This window comes from Bos indicus, chromosome 13 (assembly GCF_029378745.1).
Source record: "Bos indicus isolate NIAB-ARS_2022 breed Sahiwal x Tharparkar chromosome 13, NIAB-ARS_B.indTharparkar_mat_pri_1.0, whole genome shotgun sequence".
Taxonomy (NCBI): Eukaryota; Metazoa; Chordata; class Mammalia; order Artiodactyla; family Bovidae; genus Bos; species Bos indicus.
Genome location: NC_091772.1, coordinates 20,166,290 through 20,192,985, shown reverse-complemented (window position 1 = coordinate 20,192,985; position 26,696 = coordinate 20,166,290). Strand labels below are relative to the sequence as shown.

The window sequence follows — 26,696 nt, the reverse complement described above, 5'->3', positions numbered from 1 at the left end:
TGTGCATTCCCCAGTCCTCTCTCTCTCCCCCTTTCTTCTTATGCTTATCTTTTCTGTGCTTCATCTTGTAAAGTTAATATCTATTTTTTCATTTTTCTGATTACTTCTTTCTGAACCAAAAGTTAGCATACTACATACCCTTTAAAATTTTTTTCCACTTAACATTATCTCCTAGAAATCCCTCCATGTAGTTTATAAAAATCTTTTATTATTTTTATGTAAATATATAAAATAGTACCACATTATATACCACAGTTTATACTATACCATAATTAATTGTATATGCCTTGGTTTATTCAACCAATAAGGGGCTTCCCAGGTGGCGCTAGTGGTAAAGAACCTGCCTGCCAGTGCAGAAGACATAAGAGCTGCAGGTTCAATCCCTGGGTTGGGAAGATCCCCTAGAGGACATGGCAACCCCCTCCAGTATTCTTTCCTGGAGAATCCCCATGGACAGAAGAGCCTGGTGGGCTACAGGCCATAGGGTTGCAAAGAATCAGATACAACTGAAGTGACTTAGTACAGCATTTAACCAATATCCTATTCTTGAACATTAGCTGTTCAAGAAATAAAATATCTTGCAATTACAGATAATACTATAATGAATAACCTTGTGCATATGTATTTTTATTGTTTCATCTATTATTGTATATTTATTTAGTGTATACATGCCCCCAAAGTAGAGATTAATATGAAATATATTTGATGCCTCAGAATATCTTTGAAATAATGAGACATTTTCAGTAGCATCCATTAAAACTTTTCTTATTTGCATGTAAGATTGTTATGACAATTTACTGATAACTTTAAAAATGAGAGAAAATTCTACTGTACACTTGCTGTAAATTTGAAATCTAGAGATTTCATGATGGATCTGTTTTTCCATTTACTGAACTAAATGCATCTCTATGTAGCTCATATTGGAGTACCAGATGAAAATCTTACGGTTTTTGATCAATATCCAGTGTCAAAACTCCAAACGCAAGTAGAGAAACAAATAAATTACAGAAGGGAAAGGAGTCAGAGTAAGTATAATAATTATGGTAACTTTTAAATTATTTTAATCTCATCAGAAAATATTTTTCTTTGGTCGATGAATATGTATTTGAGTGTATATTTTATAGAAGTAAAATAAATGACCTAAACTGTGAATACCCACAGACAACTAGAGAACAAGATCCAAAGTGTTAATACCTTTGGATTGTAATTTCTTTGTCATAAGATTATTTCACAGCCATAAAGCATTCACTCAGTATCCACTAAGCTCAGTAACTGTCCAGTCATATCTCGAATTGTGTATACCTTTTAGCTGACTCTGGGAGATTACAGGTTCCAGGAAATTCTGCCCAGTGGGCACTTCTGACCAGTAGCAGTGTCATTCTGCCTAGGCTCCAAATGACAAACAGAAGTTTTTGAGGTCTGTAACTAAAACAGCAAATAGAAATCAGAGAGGCTTAGGGTAATGGCAGCCTGGAGGCTTGATGGAGAACCCCACCAGGGTATTCTGTTAGTTGGGCCACACAAAGGTGAGGTCTTCTTGGTGACCTCATAGGTAGGTGCCATCAAGTTCCCTGTTTGGAAAGTGCCAATACCAGAAAAGTACCTCTTTTTATTTGGGGAAGTTGAGAGGACCAGATATTGTCAGTCGTTTCCTCTGGATAGGATGTTGTTGCTTTTTCTATATTGTGCCTAGGAATTTCACTTGGGTGATGGGTCTTGGTGCCTCATCTGTATTAATGACTCATCATTTTGCCTCATGTGAGTCCACAGAATGACCAGTCATCATTGGGTAGTGCCCTTGTCTGGGACCACCAGGAACATAGTGGAAACTAGTGTTTCCACTTCAACATAGTGGAAAGCTAGTGTTCCTTCCAGTAGCTTGAATTTTTCTAGGTCTTATCATATCTAATGACAGATAGTAGGGGAATTTAGGTAGACTTTTGGATGGACATTAGTGGTATATTGCAAACCATTACACATAAAATTAAACTGATCCTGATTATCCACATTGACAATGATGCTGAAAAGGGAGTTTGAGATGTCAGTTGTTGTATACCAAGTTTTTTATCTTGGGCGATAACCTCTGTGACAATGTCAAAGTCAGGTACTGCCAGTGCTCAGAGTTTTACTACAATGTTGAGCTGCCAATAGTCATCGAGACTCCATGCTCCTAAGGCCATGTGCACAGGTTAGTTGAGGCTATTGAGTGAGAATTAGTCTCATGAAGGACCTTGTTATTCTTGAACTTAGCAATGAAGGTGTTGCTTTTTGCTTTTTTATTCTAGGCAGTTTCTGCTGTTTTTGAGAAACAACAGCCCTAGGGGCTGCTAGTCAGGAAGGTTTATGGTCTCTTATATGCCCGCTAAAATGGTGCCAGCTGGAGCAGTTTTCTTCAGGGCTTATGGGCAAATGTGAGCAGGTGTTCACTTAGGCAGCACATCTATATCACTCATAAATTCAATAGTGAATGCCCTAAGAAGTTTTTGTTGGAGTTTGGAGTTGGCCAAAGAGACCCATCCATAGCTGGATCTGGGTAAGGGTCCCACTGGTAATGACCTCAGATCCAAAATCAGAGACATTGTTTTTTCCCCTCATTCTGGTGCTGGGGTTTGAGGGTCACAGCCACCTCTGTACTGGTATCCCAAAGTCCCAGAAATGTAACTCTTCCCTACCTCCACATTCAACTCTGACCTTGGGATACAACCTCTGGTCCCTACTGGAGATCCTGAGATCTGATCTGCAGTTTTGTCTTGTTTGTCGCTGAATGTTAGAGGGGCTCACCTATTCATCTCCATATTCACAGGGAGAGCCAGAGATAATAATTTCAATTCATCATAGAAGTTGTTAAATATGCAGACTCTAATGAGGCTGTGTTTTGTGGCCCTTATGGCTTAATACCTGGCCATCTACCTCCTCTTTGAGTATCCAGACTCAGAGAGCTTCTCTAGAAGCATCATCGAGGAAAAAGCACATGGTTACCATTTTATATTGCTCTCTTAGCCAGTCTTTACCATTTGAGCAGAAGGTGTTTTTTTCTGTGTCTAAAAGTAGGTCAGTTAAGTTCTGGATTTTGTTGCAGAACATTATCACCTGACCTTATAAGGAACTTTGGTTTAGCTCAATAACCAGCAGGAATAGCAGAAATAAATCTAGAAACCTGGCCTGGTTAACAAGCTTATCTACTGTTCTTATTCATCACTATAGCATGATTAACAGGGCTGCTATAGACTCTGCAGTGGTGGTCCAAACATTATTTTAGTGACAGGTTCAGGCTGAAAGCTGCCAGAGCATAAAAAGTACCCAACCGAGAAAGGAAAGGGTCTCAGTGTTTGCCTGTCCTCTTCCCTCTTTCTCCCTCCACCTTGAGCAAACTTCCTGCTTTCAGGGCACACTTAAGAACGGGCTTTATAGTGATGCAAGCCACAAAGCACCACAGTGCCTCACTGTGTTAGATTACTTCTTTCATCATGCAAGTGCACAACTCAAGTCTCTAAGGCCTCTTTACATCACATACAGAGCAATCCCAAAGAGTTCTGTATTCATTTAATTCAATCATGAGTCTCAGTTTTAGGCTGTCCATCATTGTCTGGGACCTCATGAAAACTGACAACAGTATTGCATGAGAACATAGAATGTTGCATCCATGAATCAAGGTAAATTGGAAGTGGTCAAACAGGAGATGGCAAGAGTAAACATTGACATTTTAGGAATCAGTGAACTAAAACGGATGGAAATGGGTGAATTTAATTCAGATGACCATTATATCTACTACTGTGGGCAATAATCCCTTAGAAGAAATGGAATAGCCCTCATAGTCAACAAAAGAGCCTGAAATGCATTTCATGGATGAAATCTGAAAAACAACAAAATGATCTCTGTTCATTTCCAAGACAAACCATTCAATATCACAGTAATGCAACCACTAATACCGAAGAATCTGAAGTTGAATGGTTCTATGAAGACCTACAAGACCTTATAGAACTAACACCAAAAAAAAAAAAGATGTCCTTTTCATCATAGGGAACTGGAATACAAAAGTAGGAAGTCAAGAGATACCTAAAATAAAGAGCAAGTTTAGCCTTGGAGTACAAAATGAAGCAGGGCAAAGGCTAACAGACTATTGCCAAGAGAACACACTGGTCATAGAAAACAACCTCTTCCAACAACACAAGAGACTACTCTACACATGGACATCACCAGATGGTCAATAACCAAAATTAGGTTGATTACATTCTTTGCAGCCGAAGATGCAGACGCTCTATACAGTCAGCAGAAACTCTATACAGTCAGCAAAAACAAGACCGAGAGCTGACTGTGGCTCAGATCATGAACTCCTTATTGCCAAATTCAGACTTAAATTGAAGAAAGTAGGGAAAACCACTAGGCCATTCAGGTATCAACAAAATCAAATCCCTTATGATTATACAGTGGAAGTGAGAAATAGATTCAAGGGATTAGATCTGATAGACAGAGTGCCTGAAGAACTATGCACTGAGATTCATAACATTGTACAGGAGGTGGTGATCAAAACTGTCCCAAAGAAAAAGAAATGCAAGAAGGCAAAATGGTTGCCTGAGGAGCTCTTACAAATAGCTAAGAAAAGAAGAGAAGTAAAAGGCAAAGGAGAAAAGGAAAGATATATTCATCTGAATGCAGAGTTCCAGAGAATAGCAAGAAGAGATAAGAAAGCCTTCCTCAGTGAACAATGCAAAGAAATAGAGGAAAACAACAGAATGGGAAAGACTGGAGATCTCTTCAAGAAAATTAGAGATACCAAGGGAACATTTCATACAAAGATGGGCACAATAAAGGACACAAACAGTACAGACCTAACGGAAGCAGAATATATTAAGAAGAGGTGGCAAGAATACACAGAAGAAGTATACAAAAAAGATCTTCATGACCCGGATAATCACAATGGTGTGATCACTCACCTAGAGCCAGACATCCTGGAATGTGAAGTCAAGTGGGCCTTATGAAGTATCACTACAAACAAAACTAGTGGAGATGATGGAATTCCAGCTGAGCTATTGAAAATCCTAAAATAATGCTGTTAAAGTGCTGCACTCAATATGCCAGCAAACTGGAAAACTCAGCAGTGGCCACAGGACTAGAAAAGGTCAGTTTTCATTCCAATCCCAAAGAAAGGCAGTGCCAAAGAATTTTCAAGCTACCACACAGTGGCCCTGATTTTATATTCTAGCAAAGAAATGCTCAAAATCTCCAAGCTAGGCTTCAGCAGTATGTGAACTGAGAACTTCCAGATGTACAATGTAGGTTTAGAAAAGGCAGAGGAACCAGAGATCAAATTGCCAACATCCTCTGGATCTTAGAAAAAGCCAGAGAATTCCAGAAAAACATCTGCTTCATTGATTACTCCAAAGCCTTTGACTGTGTAGATCACAACAAACTGGAGAATTCTTAAAGAGATGGGAATACCAGACCACCGTACCTGCTCCTAAGAAACCTGTATGTAGGTCAAGAAGCAGCAGTTAGAACCAGACACTGAACAATGGACTGGTTCCAAATTGGGAAAGGAGTACGTCAAGGCAATGTATTGTCACCCTGCTTATTTAACTTAGATGCAGAGTACATCATGTAGAATTCCAGGCTGGATGAAGCACAAGCTGGAATCAAGATTGCCGGGAGAAATACAAATAACCTCAAGGCAGATGACACCACCTTTATGGCAGAAAGCAAAGAGGAACTAAAGTGTCTCTTGATGAAGGTGAAGGAGGAGAGTGAAAAATATGTCTTAAAACTCAACATTCAAAAAATGAAGATCATGGTATCTGGTCCCATCACTTCATGGCAGATAGATGGGGAAACAGTGACTGACTTTATTTTCTTGGGCTCCAAAATCACTGCCAATGGTGACTGAAGTCATGAAAGTAAAAGACACTTGCTCCCTGGAAGAGATACTATGACCAACCTAGATAGCATATTAAAAAGCAGGGACATTACTTTGCTGACAAAGGTCCATCTAGTCAAAGCTATGCTTTTTCCCATAGTAATGTATGAATGTGAGAGTTGGACCATAAAGAAGGCTGAGCACCAAAGACTTGATGCTTTTGAACTGTGGTGTTGGAGAAGACTCTTGACAGTCCTTAGACTTCAAGGAGATCAATCAATCTTAAAAAGGAAATCAATCCTGAATGTTCACTGGAGGAACTGATGCTGAAGCTGACGCTCCAATGCTTTGGCCACCTGATGTGAAAAGCTGATTCCTTAGAAAAGACCTGATGCTGGGAAAGACTGAAGGCAGGAGGAGAAGGGGACGACAGAGGATGAGATGGTTGGATGGCATCAACGACTCAATAGACATGAGTTTGAGCAAACTCCGGGAGATGGTGAAGGACAGGAAAGCCTGGCATGCTGCAGTCCATGGGGTCACAAATAGTTGGATACTACTGAACAACTAAACAGCAAGTCTTCTCCAAGGGTGCTCCTGGGTACTCCTGATGTAGCACTTCCTGAGGCTCATTGCTGTGGCTAGCACAGTGCATTGTTGGACCCTCAGACTCTTGCAATTGACCAGCTAGTACTCCCCAACAAGTCTTGTAGTCTTGTCTAGCATTTCCCGAAAATGCCCAAGTGGATCTTCATGCTTTTTACTTTTCCAGAAAGACATTGTACTTAATTGGGCCACCCTGCCTGCCACCATTTGTCACTGAAAATAGAGCTATCAGTTGTAAAGGTAGTCTATAAAGACAGTGAACCAAACTGAAAGTAAAAAGTCTTTATTCACATACTGCAATAGTATTAGTAAGAGTCTAAACATGAAAGGACAGGAGCTCTACCAGTGTCCCTACCACTTTCATTTTCCCATGCCATGACATCTGGGAGCATCTGATGTATTGATAATAAGGAAAGTGAATGTCCCTCTCTATGTTCAGATATTTATATACTATATATAGTATGTATGTGTGTGTATATGTATATACACACAGAATTATCTACCATTGTAGCATATTTACATTATACCAATACCATATTTGTGGTATACATAATCACTTTATTCAACCAGTCTCCTATGCTTTAACATTTAGATGGCTGTGTTTTATAATTAATGAATGACTTTCTACACAGGCATTTTCATTATTTGGTCTATTATTATGTATTAACCTAAAGTATAAATAGCTCATGAAATTGAAGACCAGAATAAAATATACTTGCTGGGGGAGGTCCTAAGATGGCAGAGGAATAGGACAGGGAGGCCACTTTCTCCCCCACAAATTCATTGAAAGAACATTTGAACGCTGAGCAAATTCTACAAAACAACTTCTGAATGCTGGCAGAGGACATCACATACCCAGAAAGGCAGCCCACTGTCTTCAAAAGGAGGTAGGACAAAATATAAAAGATAAAAAGAGAGACAAAAGAGGTAGGGATGGAGATCCATCCTGGGAAGGGAGTCTTAAAAGAAGTTTCCAAACATCAGGAAACTCTCATCGACAGGTCTGTGGGGAGTCTTGGAATCTCAGAGGGCAACAAAACTGGGAGGAAAAATAAATAAATCAATAATTAAAACCCACAGATTACGTGTCTAATGGCAACTCTCAGTGCTCGCATCCACCACCAGCAAGTGGGGGCTGAACAGGGAGGCGCAGGCTGCATTGCTTAGGGTAAGGACTGGGCCTGAATGCCCTAAGGGCAATCTGAGGGAACTAATGTGAGATAGCAACCCAAACTGTGGGATAGCCAGAGAGAGAGAGAGAGAGAACTGTCCTGCAAAAAGCCCTAACCTAAGATACTGCCAGGCCCGCTCACAGAACAAAGGACTGAGCAAATACCAGAGGAGAGCTAGCAGGCTGCAGACCGGCCCATCCCCCATCGGAGACAAGCAGGCAGTGGGGGTTTGCAGCCAGAGCCATGAACGGGAAATCGCGGCCCCAGAGAGGCATCCTCTACCAAACTGTAAGCAGCCTTCGTTGCTAACCAAGACTTCTTGGGATTCTGGACTGTTGACATCTGCTGGGAGGGTCACAGCCAGAGATCAGCTCCCCAGAAGAGACACACGGCACACCTGAGAAGACGCGCCCGTTGTACACCCAGAAAACTGAGCAGCTGTGATGGGGGAGGCAATAAGACGCACCCCCTACCTGGGGGTGACTGTGCTCTCCAAGCACCTAGTCACCTGAGCTGCTCAGACCTGGGAAGGGCACAAAACGCAGGCCCAACCGAGTCTGCGCCTTTGTGGAGTACCCGAGAACCTGAACCTGAGCGGCTTAGACCTGGAAAGTGCACGCAACCCAGGGCCTGCCTCAGACAGTTCCCGGCAGAGCAACCTGGAGCCTGAGCAGTGTAGACCATGAAAGCTCACACGCTGTGAGTAGGGGCAAACCCACTGCAGCTGAAACACTGTGAGCACTCCCCACACATGCCAGTAATATTTGTTTGCAGTGTTCTTCCCTCCCCACAGCACGACTGAACAAGTGAGCCTAAATAAGTGACCACCATTGCCCCCTGGTGTCAGGGTGGAAATTAGACACTGAAGAGACCAGCAAACAGAAGCTAAAATAAACAGAGGGAACCGCTTTGGAAGTGACAGGTGCAACAGATTAAAACCCTGTAGTTAGCACTGACTACATTGGAAAGGGCCTATAGATCCTGAGAAGTATAAGCCGGATCAAGGAACTGAAACTGAACTGACCCCACACTGTCCACAACAGCTCTGGAGAAATTCCTAGATGTATTTTTACTTATATCATTTTTTAAATTTTTTAAACTTTTTTTTAAGTCCTCTATTACTCCTTTAATTTTCACTTTTATAACCTACTTCAGTTTAGTTCAGTCGCTCAGTCGTGTCCGACTCGTTGCGACCCCATGAATCGCAGCATGCCAGGCCTCCCTGTCCATCACCAACTCCAGGAATTCACTCAAACTCACGTCCATCGAGTTGGTGATGCCATCCAACCATCTCATCCTCTGTCGTCCCCTTCTCCTCCTGCCCCCCAATCCCTCCCAGCATCAGAGTCTTTTGCAATGAGTCAACTCTTCACATGAGGTGGCCAAAATATTGGAGTTTCACTTTAGCATCAGTCCTTCCAAAGAACACCCAGGACTGATCTCCTTTAGAATGGACTTATTAGATCTCCTTGCAGTCCAAGGGACTCTCAAGAGTCTTCTCCAACACCACAGTTCAGAAGCATCAATTCTTCAGTGCTCAGCTTTCTTCACAGTCCAACTCTCACATCCATACATGACTACTGGAAAAACCATAGCCTTGACTAGACAGACCTTTGTTTGCAAAGTAATGTCTCTGCTTTTGAATATGTTATCTAGGTTGGTCATAACTTTCCTTCCAAGGAGTAAGCGTCTTTTAATTTCATGGCTGCAGTCACCATCTGCAGTGATTTTGGAGCCCAAAAAAATAAAGTCTGACACTGTTTCCCCATCTATTTCCCATGAAGTGATGGGACCAGATGCCATGATCTTAGTTTTCTGAATGTTGAGCTTTAAGCCAACTTTCACTCTCCTCTTTCACTTTCATCAAGAGGCTTTTTAGTTCCTCTTCACTTTCTGCACTAAGGGTGGTGTCATCTGCATATCTGAGATTATTGATATTTCTCCCCGCAATCTTGATTCCAGCTTGTGCTTCTTCCGGCCCAGCGTTTCTCATGATATACTCTGCATATAAGTTAAATAGCAGGGTGACAATATACAGCGTTGACGTAATGCTTTTCCTATTTGGAACCAGTCTGTTGTTCCATGTCCAGTTACTAATAATTACCTTAAATGTAAATGGGTTGAATGCCCCAACCAAAAGACAAAGACTGGCTGAATGGATACAAAAAAAAAAAAAAAATACCCCTGTATATGTTGTCTTTCTTTCCAAAAGAAAGCAAGAGTAGCAATACTCATATCAAATAAAATAGACTTTAAAATAAAGGCTGTGAACAGAGACAAAGAAAGACACTACATAATGATCAAGGGATCAATCCAAGAAAAAGATATAACAATATAAATATATATGCACCCAGCATAGAAGTACCGCAGTATGTAAGGCAAATGCTAACAAGTCTGAAAGGGAAAATAACAATAACACAGTAATAGTGGGAGGCTTTAATACCCTACTCACACCTCTGGATAGATCAGCTAAACAGAAAATTAACAAGGAAACACAAACTTTAAATGACTATGGACCAGTTAGACCTAATTGATATCTATAGGGTATTTCACCCAAAACAATGAATTTCACCTTTTTCTCAAGCGCACATGAAACCTTCTCCACGATAGATCACATCCTGAGCCATAAATCTAGCCTTGGTAAATTCAAGAAAATTGAAATCATTCCAAGCATCTTTATGACCATAATGCAGTAAGATTACATGTCAGTTACAGGAGAAAAACTATTAAAAATTCCAACATATGGAGGTTGAACAACACGCTGCTGAATAACCAAAAAATCACAGAAGAAATCAAAAAAGAAATCAAAATATGCACAGAAATGAATGAAAATGAAAACACAACAACCCCAAGCCTATGGAACACTGTAAAACAGTGCTAAGGGGAAGGTTCATAACAATACAGGCTTACCTCAAGAAACAAGAAAAAAGTCAACTAAACAACCTAACTCTACACCTAAGGCAAATAGAAAAGGAAGAAATGAAGAACCCCAGGGTTAGCAGAAGGAAAGAAATATTAAAAATTAGGGCAGAAATAAATGCAAAAGAAACAAAAGAGACCATAGCAAAAATCAACAAAGCCAAAAGCTGGTTCTTTGAGAAAATAAATAAAATCGACAAATCTTTAGCCAGACTCATCAAGAAACAAAAGGAGAAGAATCAAATCAACAAAATTAGAAATGAAAATGGAGAGATCACAACAGACAACACAGAAGTACAAAGGATCATAAGAGACTACTATCAGCAATTACATGCCAATAAAATGGACAACTTGGAAGAAATGGACAAATTAGAAAAGTACAACCTTCCAAAATGAACCAGGAAGAAATAGAAAATCTTAACAGACCCATCACAAGCACGGAAACTGAAACTGTAAACAGAAATCTTCCAGCAAACAAAAGCCCAGGCCCAGACGGCTTCACAGCTGAATTCTACCAAAAATTTAGAGAAGAGCTAACACCTATCCTGCTCAAACTCTTCCAGAAAATTGCAGAGGAAGGTAAACTCCCAAACTCATTCTATGAGGCCACCATCACCCTAATACCAAAACCTGACAAAGATGCCACACAAAAAAAGAAAACTACAGGCCAATATCACTGATGTACAAAGATGCAAAAATCCTTAACAAAATTCTAGCAAACAGAATCTGACAACATATTAAGAAGATCATACATCATAACCAAGTCAGAGAAGGCAATGGCACCCCACTCCAGTACTCTTGCCTGTAAAATCCCATGGATGGAGGAGCCTGGAAGGCTGCAGTCCATGGGGTCACTGAGGGTCGGACACGACTGAGTGACTTCACTTTCACTTTTCACTTTCATGCATTGGAGAAGGAAATGGCAACCCACTCCAGTGTTCTTGCCTGGAGAATCCCAGGGACGGGGGAGCCTGGTGGGCTGCCGTCTATGGGGTCGCACAGAGTTGGACACGACTGAGTGACTCAGCAGCAGCAGCATAACCAAGTGGGCTTTATCCCAAGGATACAAGGATTCTTCAATATCTGCAAATCAATCAATGCAATCCACCACTTTAACAAATTGGAAACTAAAAACCATATGATTGTCTCAATAGATGCAGAGAAACCCTTTGACAAAATTCAACATCCATTTATGATAAATATTCTCCAAAAAGCAGGAATAGAAGGAACATACCTCAACATAATAAGAGCTATATATGACAAATCCACAGCAAACATTATCCTCAATGGTGAAAAATTGAAAGCATTTCCCCTAAAGTAAGGAACAAGACAAGGGTGCTCACTCTCACCACGACTGTTCAACACAGTTTGGAAGCTTGGGCCACAGCAATCAGAGCAGAAAAAGAAATAAAAGGAATCCAAATTGGAAAAGAAGAAGTAAAACTCTCACTGTTTGCAGATGACATGATCCTCTACATAGAAAACCCTAGGAAACCAGAAACCCTAGAAACCAGAAAATTACTAGAGCTAATCAATGAATATAGTAAATTTGCAGGATATAAAATTAACACACAGAAATCCCTTGCATTCCTATACACTAACAATGAGAAAACAGAGAAATTAAGGAAACAATTCCATTCACCATTGCAATGTAAAGAATTAAATATTAGGAATATATCTACCTAAAGAAACAAAAGACCTATATATAGAAAACTACAAAACACTGATGAAAGAAATCAAAGAGGACACTAATAGATGGAGAAATATACCATGTTCATGGATTAGAAGAATCAAGATAGTGAATATGACTATACTACCCAAAGCAATCTATAGATTCAATGCAATCCCTATCAAGCTACCAACAGTATTTTTCACAGCACTAGAACAAATAATTTCACAATTTGTATGGAAATACAAAAAAAAAAAAAACCTTGAATAGCCAAAGCAATCTTGAGAAAGAAAAATGAAACTGGAGGAATCAACCTGCCTAACTTCAGGCTATACAACAAAGCCACAGTCATCAAGACAGTATGGTACTGGCACAAAGACAGAAATATAGAACAATGGAACAAAATAGCCCAGAGATAAATCCACGCACCTATGGACACCTTATCTTTGACAATGGAGGCAAGAGTATACAATGGAGAAAAGTCAATCTCTTTAACATGTGGTGCTGGGAAAACTGGTCAGCCACTTGTAAAAGAATGAAACTAGAACACTTCTAACACCATACACAAAAATAAATTCAAAATGGATTAAAGATCTAAACATAAGACCAGAAACTATAAAACTCCTAGAGGAAAACATAGGCAAAACATTCTATGACATAAATCACAGCAAGATCCTCTATGACCCACCTCCCAGAGTAATGGAAATAAAAGCAAAAATAAACAAATGGAGCCTAATTAAACTTAAAAGCCTTTGCACAACAAAGGAAACCATAAGCAAGGTGAAAAGACAGCCTTCAGAAAGGGAGAAAATAATAGCAAATGAAGCAGCTGACAAAGAATTAATCTCAAAAATATACAAGCAGCTCATGCAGCTCAATTCCAGAAAAATAAACCATCCAATCAAAAAATGGGCCGAAGAACTAAATAGACATTTCTACAAAGAAGACATACAGATGGCTAACAAACACATGAAAAGATGCTCAACATCACTCATTAGCAGAGAAATGCAAGTCAAAACCACAATGAGGTACCATTTCACGCCAGTCAGAATGGCTGCTATCCAAAAGTCTACAAGCAATAAATGCTGGAGAGGGTGTGGAGAAAAGGGAACCCTCTTACACTGTTGGTGAGAATGCAAACTAGTACAGCCACTATGGAGAACAGTGTGGGGATTCCTGAAAAAGCTGGAAATAGAACTGCCATATGACCCAACAATTCCACTACTGGGCATACACACTGAGGAAACCAGAATTGAAAGAGACACGTGTACCCCAATGTTCATTGTAGCTCTGTTTATAATAGCCAGGACATGGAAGCAACCTAGATGTCCATCGGCAGACAAATGGGTAAGAAAGCTGTGGTACAGATACACAATGGAGTATTACTCAGCCATTAAAAAGAATACGTTTGAATCAGTTCTAATGAGGTGGATGAAACTGGAGCCTATTATACAGAGTGAAGTAAGCCAGAAAGGAAAGCACCAATACAGTATACTAACGCATATATATGGAATTTAGAAGGATGGTAACGATAACCCTATATGCGAGACAGCAAAAGAGACACAGATGCATAGAACAGTCTTTTGGACTCTGTGGGAGAGGGCAAGGGTGGGATAATTAGGGAGAATGGCATTGAAACATGTATATTATCATATGTGAAATGCATCACAAGTCCAGGTTCAATGCATGAGACAGGGTACTTGGGACTGTTTCACTGAGACGACCCAGAGGGATGGGATGGGGAGGGAGGTGGGAGGGTGGTTCAGGATGGGGACCACATGTACACCCATGGCAGATTTATGTCAATGTATGGAAAACCATTACAATGTTGTAAAGTAATTAGCCTCCAATTAAAATAAATGTATTTTTTTAAAAAAGCCAATTTCCCCTCCAAAAAAAGAATAAATAAAATAAAATATACTTGCTGCTTAGGAAAATTTATATAATGAGATAGCTTCAACATCATCTAGTTTTAGGACAGATCTAGCATTATAGTATTAATTAATGACTTATGACTTCATAAAAATGAGAGAAAATTCTACTGTACCCTTATTATAAATTTGAAATCTAAAGATGGCCCAATAGTTGTATTTTTCCATGTAATAGACTAAATGCATGTTTTTATGTAGGTTATTTTGGAGCATCAGGTCAAAATCCTCTGCTTGTGAATGAAGATTTAGTTTCAAAACCCCAAAAGCAAGTGAAGAAAGAGATAGCTTCTCAAGAGGAAAGACGCTATAGTAAGTATAATAATTAAAGGAAATGTTAAATGATTTTAAACTCATCAGAAGATTTTTTTTCCTTTGGTTCATGAATATGTATTTGAGCATATATTTTATAGAAGTCAAAATGAATGACCTAATATAATTTGAGAACAATGGCAAAAGTAATGATACCGTTTTCTTGGTATTTGCACAGTTAATAATTCAGTTCAGTTCAGTCACTCAGTTGTGTCCAACTCTTTGCGACCCCATGAATCACAGCACGCCAGGCCTCCCTGTCCCTCACCAACTCCTGGAGTTCACCCAAACTCATGTCCATTGAGTCGGTGATGCCATCCAGTCATCTCATCCTCTGTCGTCCCCTTCTCCTCCTGCCCCCAATCCCTCCCAGCATCAGGGTCTTTTCCAATCAGTTAACTCTTCGCATGGGGTGGCCAAAATTTTGGAGTTTCAGCTTCAGCATCAGTCCTTCCAATGAACATCCAGGACTGATCTCCTTTAGGATGGACTGGTTGGATCTCCTTGCAGTCCAAGGGACTCTCAAGAGTCTTCTCCAACACCACAGTTCAAAAGCATCAATTCTTCGGTGCTCAGCTTTCTTCATAGTCCAACTCTCACATCCATACATGACCACTGGAAAAACCATAGCCTTGATTAGACGGACCTTTGTTGGCAAAGTAATATCTCTGCTTTTCAATATGCTATCTAGGTTGGTCACTCAGTAACAAAACTGCTTTCACACACTCATGACAAATATTCACATGATGTTTCTTAGGTCAGCTCTATGCAAAGAAAATTTGATTATTTGGCATATCCAGAAGTTCCATTATACATGTATGTTTTTCTACCTAGCATATCCTTTTCAAAACCAGAAAAATGATATGATAACAGTTGAAAATCTACATCCTGAGAAGAAGGATTTGTTTTCAAGAAAGCAATCCCAAACTCAGAAACCTAGAGCTATCAAAAAGGAGAATCTTGATGGTAAGTAATTAAGCATAAATCTTATAAACTTGTATGTAATTAATTTCAGAATGCTGTTTTTTGTTTATGAATATATCTTCAACCATTTGCTTATTTAGTAATTGCTCTCATTGTGCCCAGCGCTGAATGTGCGCACTCTGCGCTTAGTTGTTCAGTCGTGTCCGACTCTTGCGACCCTGTAGGCTGCAGCCTGCCAGGCTCCTTTGTCCAAGGGATTCTCCAGGCAAGAATACCAGAATGGGTTACGATTTCCTTCTCCAGGGGATCTTCCCAACCCAGGGATTGAACCCAGATCTTCTGTATTGCAGTGAGACTCTACTGACTGAGCTACCCAAGAAGCCCATTGTACTTTGTACTTTGCCAATGCCCATTGTACATTCTCATTGTACTTCAGATTTTTATTGATGATTTATCTCTTTCTTTTGTAATCCACTCCAGTGTTCTTGCCTGGAAAATCCCAGGGACGGGGGAGCCTGGTGGGCTGCCGTCTATGGGGTCGCACAGAGTCAGACATGACTGAAGTGACTTAGCAATTTGTAATCACTGAATTAAATGTGTTATATATTACACTTTGTGGATTTCTCTATTCTTGTAGTTGTGACAGGCTTTGGTTTATATCTTGTGATATTCTATTATTTTTGTGCATATAAATTTTAAAGTGATAATTATTCTTGGGGACAGAGCATTTTATCCTAAGGGAGAGACTTCATTATTTTTATGGTTTTTATTTATTTTCCTTTAAAACTACCTTATCTGCTATCAGTGTAGCTCCACAAACTTTCTTTTGGTTGGTATTTGCACAATACATTTTTTTCTCTCCTGTTACTTTAAAGATACTTTCCTGTATCTTTGTGATTTTGCTGAATTTCTGGTAAGAAACTTATAGAATTCAGCCTGATCTTTTAATTACCTCTCACAATCATATATAATCTGATTATTGATATATTTAAGTGTAATTCCACTATTTTTCCTATTTGATATATTTCTTTCAGTCTTTCACTATGTTCTTTATCATAATATGTGTTTTCCTTGGCCATATTTAATACCAAAAATTTTAAGCTTTATTCAAAACTACAAATGCTATAAAAAAACTAAATAATAATTTTAAATGTAAGTATTTATAATAATGTTTATAGTAACAGTATTTCCAAATTAAATTTATTTGTTCAGTTCAGTTCAGTCGCTCAGTCGTCCGACTCTGTGACTCCATGGACTGCAGCACACCAGGCCTTCCTGTCCATCACCAACTCCCGGAGTTGATCCAAACTCATGTCCATTGAGTCGGTGATGCCATCCAACCATCTTGTCCTCTGTCGTCCCCTTCTCCTCCTGCCTTCAATCTTTCCCAGCATCAGGGTCTTTTCCAGTGAGTCAGCTCTTTGCATCAGGTGGCCAAAGTATTGGAGTTTCAGCTTCAACATCAGTCCTTTTGGGATGGACTGGTTGGATCTCCTTGCAGTCCAAGGGGCTCTCAAGAGTCTTCTCCAACACCACAGTTCAAAAGCATCAATTGTTTGGCATGTAGCTTTCTTCACAGTCCAACTCTTACATCCATACATGACTACTGGAAAAACCATAGCTTTGACTAGACAGACCTTTGTCAGCGAAGTAATGTCTCTGCTTTTTAATAAGCTGTCTAGGTTGGTCATAATTTTCCATCCAAGGAGTAAGCGTCTTTTAATTTCTTGGCTGCAGTCACCGTTTGCAATGATTTTGGAGCCCAAAAACATAAAGTCTATCACTGTTTCCACTGTTTCCCTGTCCATTTGCCATGAAGTTATGGGACCGGATGCCATGATCTTCATTCGTTGAGCTTTAAGCCAACTTTTTCACTGTCTTCTCTCGCTTTCATCAGGATGCTCTTTAGTTCTTCACTTTCTGCCATATGGGTGGTATCATCCGCATATCTGAGGTTATTGATATTTCCCCCGGCAGTCTTGATTCCAGCTTGTACTTCATCCAGCCCAGTGTTTCTCATGATGTACTCTGCATATAAGTTAAATAAGCAGGGCGACAATATACAGACTTGATGTACTCCTTTCCCTATTTGGAACCAGTCTGTTGTTCCGTGTCCAGTTCTAACTGTTGCTTTAAATATATTTGATGCATCTGTATATCTGGAAAGTAATGACTGCTTCATATACATGTGTGAAAAACATATTCACATGATATTTGCACTTCAAATAGACAATGATTTGTTTATATCATTTAAAGATAAAGTACAATATTGTAGGATAACTAACATAAATTGTAAATCTAGAGGTTCCACTGCAGATTTCTGATTCTCTATTTAGTGTTTTTATGAGCCATTCTTCCTAAAGCCCAGAAAATTAATGAGGTATCAAATGAAAATCTTTTGCCTGACACTTGGTACTGTTAGAACGAAAAGACTCAGTAGTAAATATTACTATGAATGTTATTAAATTATTTTGCGTTTTAATTGTTTTAAGCAGAATTATGTTCATGAATGTGTGAGCTTACAGGCATCAAAGTCAAGGTTTTATTGTGTTATTTAAACTCCTATTTCTTGACTTCTTCAAATTTTGTTTCTTATATCCATTATGGAGCAATGTCTGTACTGAATTCTCCCACTATGATTGTGGATTTACCTATTTTTGTAGTATTGTCCTTTTTCCTTATACTGTCTGTGTTGTTAGAAGCATACAAATAAAAATGTCTGATAGTCCTTATGGACTCAATGTTTTCTTTTTATAAACAGTACCATCTTAGTCTGTCTCCAGTAAGATCTTTTGATTAAAATCTTAGTTTGTATGACGTTGATATAACTACTACAGATTTCTTTTGGTTCATATTTGCATATCTTTTTTCACCTCTTTATTTTCCAGTTTCTATATTCTTATAAACCAGTGACATCACTTATAGATTATAGTTAAATTGCTTATAAATCCAGTGTGACTGTCATTGTCTAGCCCAAAAACATGTAATCCACTTATAATTATTGTACTTACTAATATATTTAAATTGTGAGTATTTCCTTTTTTGGGTGCTTTCTAATTTTTGCACCTGATTCCGGTTTCTGTTTCTTTCCTTATTTTGGAATTACTACTTTTTAATCAGTTTAACTTTTAAACCCGTTGTATATGTTGTTAAAAGTTTTAAAGTATTTTTAAATATGACTATCCTTAGTACAATAAAGTCTAATTACAACTTTTTAAGTGTTGTATGCTGTAACAAGTCTTCCACATACTTTAAGGAAACCACTCTGATGATTTTATACTTAATTTCATAGTCCATTTTGAAAATGCGTTATCAGTTAGAGGATGGGGTGGGCAAGGGGAGGATGGTTTGATCATTTGTTTAAATTGTGTGTATTTACTTGTAAAATTGGATGGAAACTTTAAGTTCTTGGTATACATTAATAATCCAAAGATTTCACAGTCCAGCTGTTTTACTTTTTACTGGATTAAGAGCCTCTATACTTGTAGCTGAGAAAATGGATGAGATGTCAGATGAAATCTTACACCTAAAGAAAAAGTTTAAATCTTATAAAACTCATCTCGAATTAAGACACTTGGAACTGCCAGAAAAGTGAGGCTTTGTAGTAAGAATATCATATACTGATTTTTAATTAATTTTCTCCAGTTCTTTAATATTTATTCAGGTGATCACAGGAATATATGCTATATATGTATCATATGTACTTATATGCACACATATACATAACATATACATGTTTGTGTATGTATGTTCTCCATTAGGTGAAGTTGATTAACTATGATGTTTTTACCTTCTTAATTTCATTGAAGTTCTATGTTTATTTTATCATTTGTGAGAAAGGTATGTTAAATTCAACTACTGTGTTTATTTTTCCATTACTCTTTGTTCCATCAATTTCAATTTTATGTTTCTAAAGCTTTATTATATATAAAAATACAGATGCATGATCTATGTCATATATATAGGTGATATATTACATACAAGTATGTATAATAAATATGCAGATTTTAATTTGTTATATGTTCTTAGTGAACTGAAATTCTGTCTTTATGATGGACATTTTGTAGTAATTTTTTGTACCTTTATTTTATCTGATGTTAGCATAGTATCTTTATATAACTATTTGCATGGAATGATTTTTTATCCCTTTATTCTTAACCTTTTCATATTATGATTTAGTTGTATATAATTGCTAATTTTTGTTTGGTTTTTGGATTTTTTTTGGTTTTTAAATATATTTCTCTATTTGTTTAAACCTTCCCTAATTTTTTTCAGCAATGTTTTCTTTTTTTATTTTACATGTGCACACTGCTGTATTTATTTATATTGAATCTTCATTGTTGCACTCGGGATTTTCTAGTTGCGGAGAGCAGGAGCTACTCTCTCGTTGTGGTGCATAGGCTTCTCTTTGTGATAGCTTCTCGTTGCTGAGCACAGGCTCTAGGCACAGAGGCCTCAGTAGTTGCAACTTGCTGGCTCTAGGGCATGCAGGCTTCAGCAGTTGTGGTGCATGGGCTTAGTTGCTCCACCGTTTGTGGAATCTTCCCGGATCAGGGTTTGAACCGATGTCCCCTACATTGGCAGGCAGATTCTTATGCACTGTGCCACCAGGGAAATCCTAATTAGTTATTTTTTAATCCAGTATAAATCTTCTAAATATTTAAATATACTGTTTATCATTTGTTTTTTTTCTCACCCATATCGGTTAAGAAAATATCACATTTAGCCAGAATACAGAAAGGACACCCCAAACTCAGTAATTTAAACAAGATGAAGAGACAGACGAATACCCAGCAGATAAAAGAACAGGATAAATGCCCACCAAACCAAACAAAAGAGGAAGAGATAGAGAATCTACCTGATGAAAAATTCCGAATAATGATAGTGAAATTGATCCAAAATCTTGAAATCAAAATGGAATCACAGATAAATATCTTGGAGACAAAGATTGAGAAGATGCAAGAAAGGTTTAACAAGGACCTAGAAGAAATAAAAGAGAGTCAATATAAAATGAATAATGCAATAAATGAAATTAAAAACACTCTGGAGGCAACAAATAGTAGAATAACAGAGGCAGAAGCTAGGATTAGTGAATTAGAAGATAGAATGGTAGAAATAAATGAATCAGAGAGGATAAAAGAAAAACGAATTAAAAGAAATGAGGACAATCTCAGAGACCTCCAGGACAATATTAAACGCTACAACATTCGAATCATAGGGGTCCCAGAAGAAGAAGACAAAAAGAAAGACCATGAGAAAATACTTGAGGAGATAAAAGTTGAAAACTTCCCTAAAATGGGGAAGGAAATAATCACCCAAGTCCAAGAAACCCAGAGAGTCCCAAACAGGATAAACCCAAGGCAAAACACCCCAAGACACATATTAATCAAATTTAAAAAGATCAAACACAAAGAACAAATATTAAAAGCAGCAAGGGAAAAACAACAAATAACACACAAGGGAATTCCCATTAGGATAACAGCTGATCTTTCAATAGAAACTCTTCAAGCCAGGAGGGAATGGCAAGACATACTTAAAGTGATGAAAGAAAATAACCTACAGCCCAGACTATTGTACCCAGCAAGGATCTCATTCAAATATGAAGGAGAAATCAAAAGCTTCTCAGACAAGCAAAAGCTGAGAGAATTCAGCACCACCAAACCAGCTGTCCAACAAATACTAAAGGATATTCTCTAGACAGGAAACACAAAAACAGTGTATAAACTCGAACCCAAAACAATAAAGTAAATGGCAACGGGATCATACTTATCAGTAATTACCTTAAATGTAAATGGGTTGAATGCCCCAACCAAAAGACAAAGACTGGCTGAATGGATACAAAAACAAGACCCGTACATATGTTGTCTACAAGAGACCCATCTCAAAACAGGGTGAAAGTGAAGGGCTGGAAAAAGATTTTCCATGCAAATAGGGACCAAAAGAAAGCAGGAGTAGCAATACTCACATCAGATAAAATAGACTTTAAAACAAAGGCTGTGAAAAGAGACAAAGATGGTCACTACATAATGATCAAAGGATCAATCCAAGAAGAAGATATAACAATTATAAATATATATGCACCCAACACGGGAACACCACAATATGTAAGACAAATGCTAACAAGTATGAAAGGAGAAATTAACAATAACACAATAATAGTGGGAGACTTTAATACCCCACTCACACCTATGGATAGATCAACTAAACAGGAAATTAACAAGGAAACACAAACGTTAAATGATACAATAGACCAGTTAGACCTAATTGATATCTATAGGACATTTCATCCCAAAACAATTTCACCTTTTTCTCAAGCGCACATGGAACCTTCTCCAGGATAGATCACATCCTGGGCCATAAATCTAGCCTTGGTAAATTCAAAAAAATAGAAATCATTCCAAGCATCTTTTCTGACCACAATGCAGTAAGATTAGATCTCAATTACAGGAGACAAACTATTAAAAATTCCAACATATGGAGGATGAACAACACCCTGCTGAATAACCAACAAATCACAGAAGAAATCAAAAAAGAAATCAAAATTTACATAGAAACTAATGAAAATGAAAACACAACAACTCAAAACCTGTGGGACACTTTAAAAGCAGTCCTAAGGGGAAAGTTCATAGCAATACAGGCATACCTCAAGAAACAAGAAAAAAGTCAAATAAATAACCTAACCCTACACCTAAAGCAACTAGAAAAGGAAGAAATGAAGAACCCCAGGATTAGTAGAAGGAAAGAAATCTTAAAAATTAGGGCAGAAATAAATGCAAAAGAAACAAAAAAGACCATAGCAAAAATCAACAAAGCCAAAAGCTGGTTCTTTGAAAGGATAAATAAAATTGACAAACCATTAGCCAGACTCATCAAGAAACAAAGGGAGAAAAATCAAATCAACAAAATTAGAAATGAAAATGGAGAGATCACAACAGACAACACAGAAATACAAAGGATCATAAGAGACTACTATCAACAATTCTATGCCAATAAAATGGACAACGTGGAAGAAATGGACAAATTCTTAGAAAAGTACAACTTTCCAAAACTGGACCAGGAAGAAATAGAAAATCTTAACAGACCCATCACAAGCATGGAAATTGAAACTGTAATCAAAAATCTTCCAGCAAACAAAAGCCCAGGTCCAGACGGCTTCACAGCTGAATTCTACCAAAAATTTAGAGAAGAGCTAACACCTATCCTACACAAACTCTTCCAGAAAATTGCAGAGGAAGGTAAACTTCCAAACTCATTCTATGAGGCCACCATCACCCTAATACCAAAACCTGACAAAGATCCCACAAAAAAAGAAAACTACAGGCCAATATCACTGATGAACATAGATGCAAAAATCCTTAACAAAATTCTAGCAATCAGAATCCAACAACACATTAAAAAGATCATACACCATGACCAAGTGGGCTTTATCCCAGGGATGCAAGGATTCTTCAATATCTCCAAATCAATCAATGTAATACACCACATTAACAAATTGAAAAACAAAAACCATATGATTATCTCAATAGATGCAGAGAAAGCCTTTGACAAAATTCAACATCCATTCATGATAAGAACTCTCCAGAAAGCAGGAATAGAAGGAACATACCTCAATATAATAAAAGCTATATATGACAAACCCACAGCAAACATTATCCTCAATGGTGAAAAATTGAAAGCATTTCCTCTAAAGTCAGGAACAAGACAAGGGTGCCCACTTTCACCATTACTATTCAACATAGTTTTGGAAGTTTTGGCCACAGCAATCAGAGCAGAAAAAGAAATAAAAGGAATCCAAATTGGAAAAGAAGAAGTAAAACTCTCACTACTTGCAGATGACATGATCCTCTACATAGAAAACCCTCAAGACTCCACCAGAAAATTACTAGAACTAATCAATGATTATAGTAAAGTTGCAGGATATAAAATCAACACACAGAAATCCCTTGCATTCCTATACACTAATAATGAGAAAACTGAAAGAGAAATTAAGGAAACAATTCCATTCACCATTGCAACGGAAAGAATAAAATACTTAGGAATATATCTACCTAAAGAAACTAAAGACCTATATATAGAAAACTATAAAACACTGGTGAAAGAAATCAAAGAGGACACTAATAGATGGAGAAATATACCATGTTCATGGATTGGAAGAATCAATATAGTGAAAATGAGTATACTACCCAAAGCAATTTATAGATTCAATGCAATCCCTATCAAGCTACCAACGGTATTCTTCACAGAGCTAGAACAAATAATTTCACAATTTGTATGGAAATACAAGAAACCTCGAATAGCCAAAGCTATCTTGAGAAACAAGAATGGAATGGGAGGAATCAACCTACCTGACTTCAGGCTCTATTACAAAGCCACAGTTTTCAAGACAGTATGGTACTGGCACAAAGACAGAAATATTGATCAATGGAACAAAATAGAAAGCCCAGAGATAAATCCACGCACATATGGACACCTTATCTTTGACAAAGGAGGCAAGAATATACAATGGATTAAAGACAATCTCTTTAACAAGTGGTGCTGGGAAAGCTGGTCAACCACTTGTAAAAGAATGAAACTAGAACACTTTCTAACACCATACAGAAAAATAAACTCAAAATGGATTAAAGATCTCAACATAAGACCAGAAACTATAAAACTCCTAGAGGAGAACATAGGCAAAACACTCTCCGACATACATCACAGCAGGATGCTCTATGATCCACCTCCCAGAATATTGGAAATAAAAGCAAAAATAAACAAATGGGACCTAATTAAACTTAAAAGCTTCTGCACAACAAAGGAAACTATTAGCAAGGTGAAAAGGCAGCCTTCAGAATGGGAGAAAATAATAGCAAATGAAGCAACGGACAAACAACTAATCTCAAAAATATACAAGCAACTCCTACAGCTCAACTCCAGAAAAATAAATGACCCAATCAAAAAATGGGCCAAAGAACTAAATAGACATTTCTCCAAAGAAGACATACAGATGGCTAACAAACACATGAAAAGATGCTCAACATCACTCATTATCAGAGAAATGCAAATCAAAACCACTATGAGGTACCATTTAACGCCAGTCAGAATGGCTGCAATCCATAAGTCTACAAGCAATAAATGCTGGAGAGGGTGTGGAGAAAAGGGAACTCTCTTACACTGTTGGTGGGAATGCAAACTAGTACAGCCACTATGGAGAACAGTGTGGAGATTCCTTAAAAAACTGCAAATAGAACTGCCTTATGATCCAGCAATCCCACTGCTGGGCATACACACTGAGGAAACCAGAAGGGAAAGAGACACGTGTACCCCAATGTTTATCGCAGCACTGTTTATAATAGCCAGGACATGGAAGCAACCTAGATGCCCATCAGCAGATGAATGGATAAGAAAGCTGTGGTACATATACACAATGGAGTATTACTCAGCCATTAAAAAGAATACATTTGAATCAGTTCTAATGAGATGGATGAAATTGGAGCCTATTATACAGAGTGAAGTAAGCCAGAAAGAAAAACACCAATACAGTTTACTAACGCATATATGTGGAATTTAGAAAGATGGTAACAATAACCCTGTGTACAAGACAGCAAAAGAGACACCGATGTATAGATCAGTCTTATGGACTCTGTGGGAGAGGGAGAGGGTGGGGAGTTTTGGGAGAATAGCATTGAAACATGTATAATATCATGTATGAAACAAGTTGCCAGTCGAGGTTCGATGCACAGTGCTGGATGCTTGGGGCTGGTGCACTGGGATGACGCAGAGGGAGGGGAGGGGAGGGAGGAGGGAGGAGGGTTCAGGATGGGGAACACGGGTATACCTGTGGTGGATTCATTTCGATATTTGGCAAAACTAATACAATATTGTAAAGCTTAAAAATAAAATCAAATTAAAAAAAAATCACATTTAACCCTAAATTGTAAATACCTCATAAAACTATTCTCTCTACTTTTCACATCTCTCTACATTTCACATACTTACTCTATAATTCACTATCTCAATAATGTGGTATTTGACTTTATTGTTTCAAACTATGAGAAGAAATATTCCTGGATAATTGAAGTGTGTTTGAATTACAGAGGATTTTCAGTAAATCCAGTTCTCTACTTAATGGATTAAAAACATCTTTCTTGCAGCTCAGAAAGCAAGAGACATATCATCTGAGGATGAAGTTGGATCAAAAAGCCAGTCTCAAACTGAGAAACTTAGAGCTGGCAAAATGGAAACTCTGAATAGTAAGTCTGATAAATTTCAATATTAATTTATTTTTAATTAAAGTAAAAAGCAAAAAATCCTCTGTCTTAGGTTTGTGAATGTTTAATCATATCTTTTGTATAGATCTGTTACATCATATATTTACTGTGTTGTTCAGTTCTTCTTTAATTGAAGTTCTGTTTATTCTGTGTTACTAAGAGATGTATGTTAAATTTTCCTTCTATGATTATGGATATCTTTGTGTTTCCAGGTAGTTTTTTGCCAGATTGGTTTATATATTTGGAAATGATGTTATTAAATGTGTATGAATTTAAACTTGTATATTTACCTGGTAAACATGAGCCTTCATCTCTATAAAAGTATATCCTTTATCTCTAAGAATACATTTTTTGCCTTTATATTTATTTTATCTGATAATAGTACAGCCATATTTGCTTTCTTATGATAAGTATTTATACAGTCTTCTGTATACAGTCTTCTGTCTTCCGTAAACAGTTCAGACAGAAGTTCATGGTATATTGTATGATGTCAGTAGTTTTTGTCATAATGATCCTAAACCAAAAGGAAAGCCAAACAGTTTCTTTATTAATTGTGTACAAACAACACCTGCTGAATACTACATAACTTTTGTGGCAACATAAATTTTCATATGGTTGCTAAATTATATGATAAAACTATTAACTTTGTAAACTGCTAAACCATCCTCAAAGTGGCTGTAGTGTTTTGCTTTCCTCCCAGCTACAAATCAAGTTTCCCATTGCTCCAAATTTCTGAGATCATTTGTTGTTTTCAGCATTTGGATTTTAGCTATAGTTATGTAGTGATATCTCTTTTGGGTGTTAGTTCTAAAAGGTCTTGTAGGTCTTCATAGAACTGTTCAACTTCAGCTTCTTCAGCGTTACTGGTTGAGGCATAGATTTGGATTACTGTGATATTGAATGGTTTGCCTTGGAAACGAACAGAGATTATTCTGTCGTTTTTGAGATTGCATCCAAGTACTGCATTTCAGACTCTTTTGTTGACCATGATGGCCACTCCATTTCTTCTGAGGGATTCCTGCCCGCAGTAGTAGATATAATGATCATCTGAGTTAAATTCACCCA

The 26,696-nt window shown here is 37.8% G+C and overlaps 1 protein-coding gene across 15 annotated transcripts in view; it reads left to right on the top strand.

Annotated features, from left to right (window-relative positions):
* The window catches only part of CCDC7 (coiled-coil domain containing 7), a 275,288-nt gene that overhangs the window by 170,711 nt on the left and 77,881 nt on the right, over window positions 1-26,696 (top strand). For all 15 annotated transcript variants that reach the window (XM_070800783.1, XM_070800790.1, XM_070800784.1 and 12 more), the window contains 4 exons: window positions 915-1,025; window positions 14,347-14,457; window positions 15,292-15,423; window positions 25,515-25,613. In XM_070800783.1, the coding sequence (XP_070656884.1) occupies window positions 915-1,025; window positions 14,347-14,457; window positions 15,292-15,423; window positions 25,515-25,613 (453 nt within the window). The remainder of the gene's footprint in view (window positions 1-914; window positions 1,026-14,346; window positions 14,458-15,291; window positions 15,424-25,514; window positions 25,614-26,696) is intronic.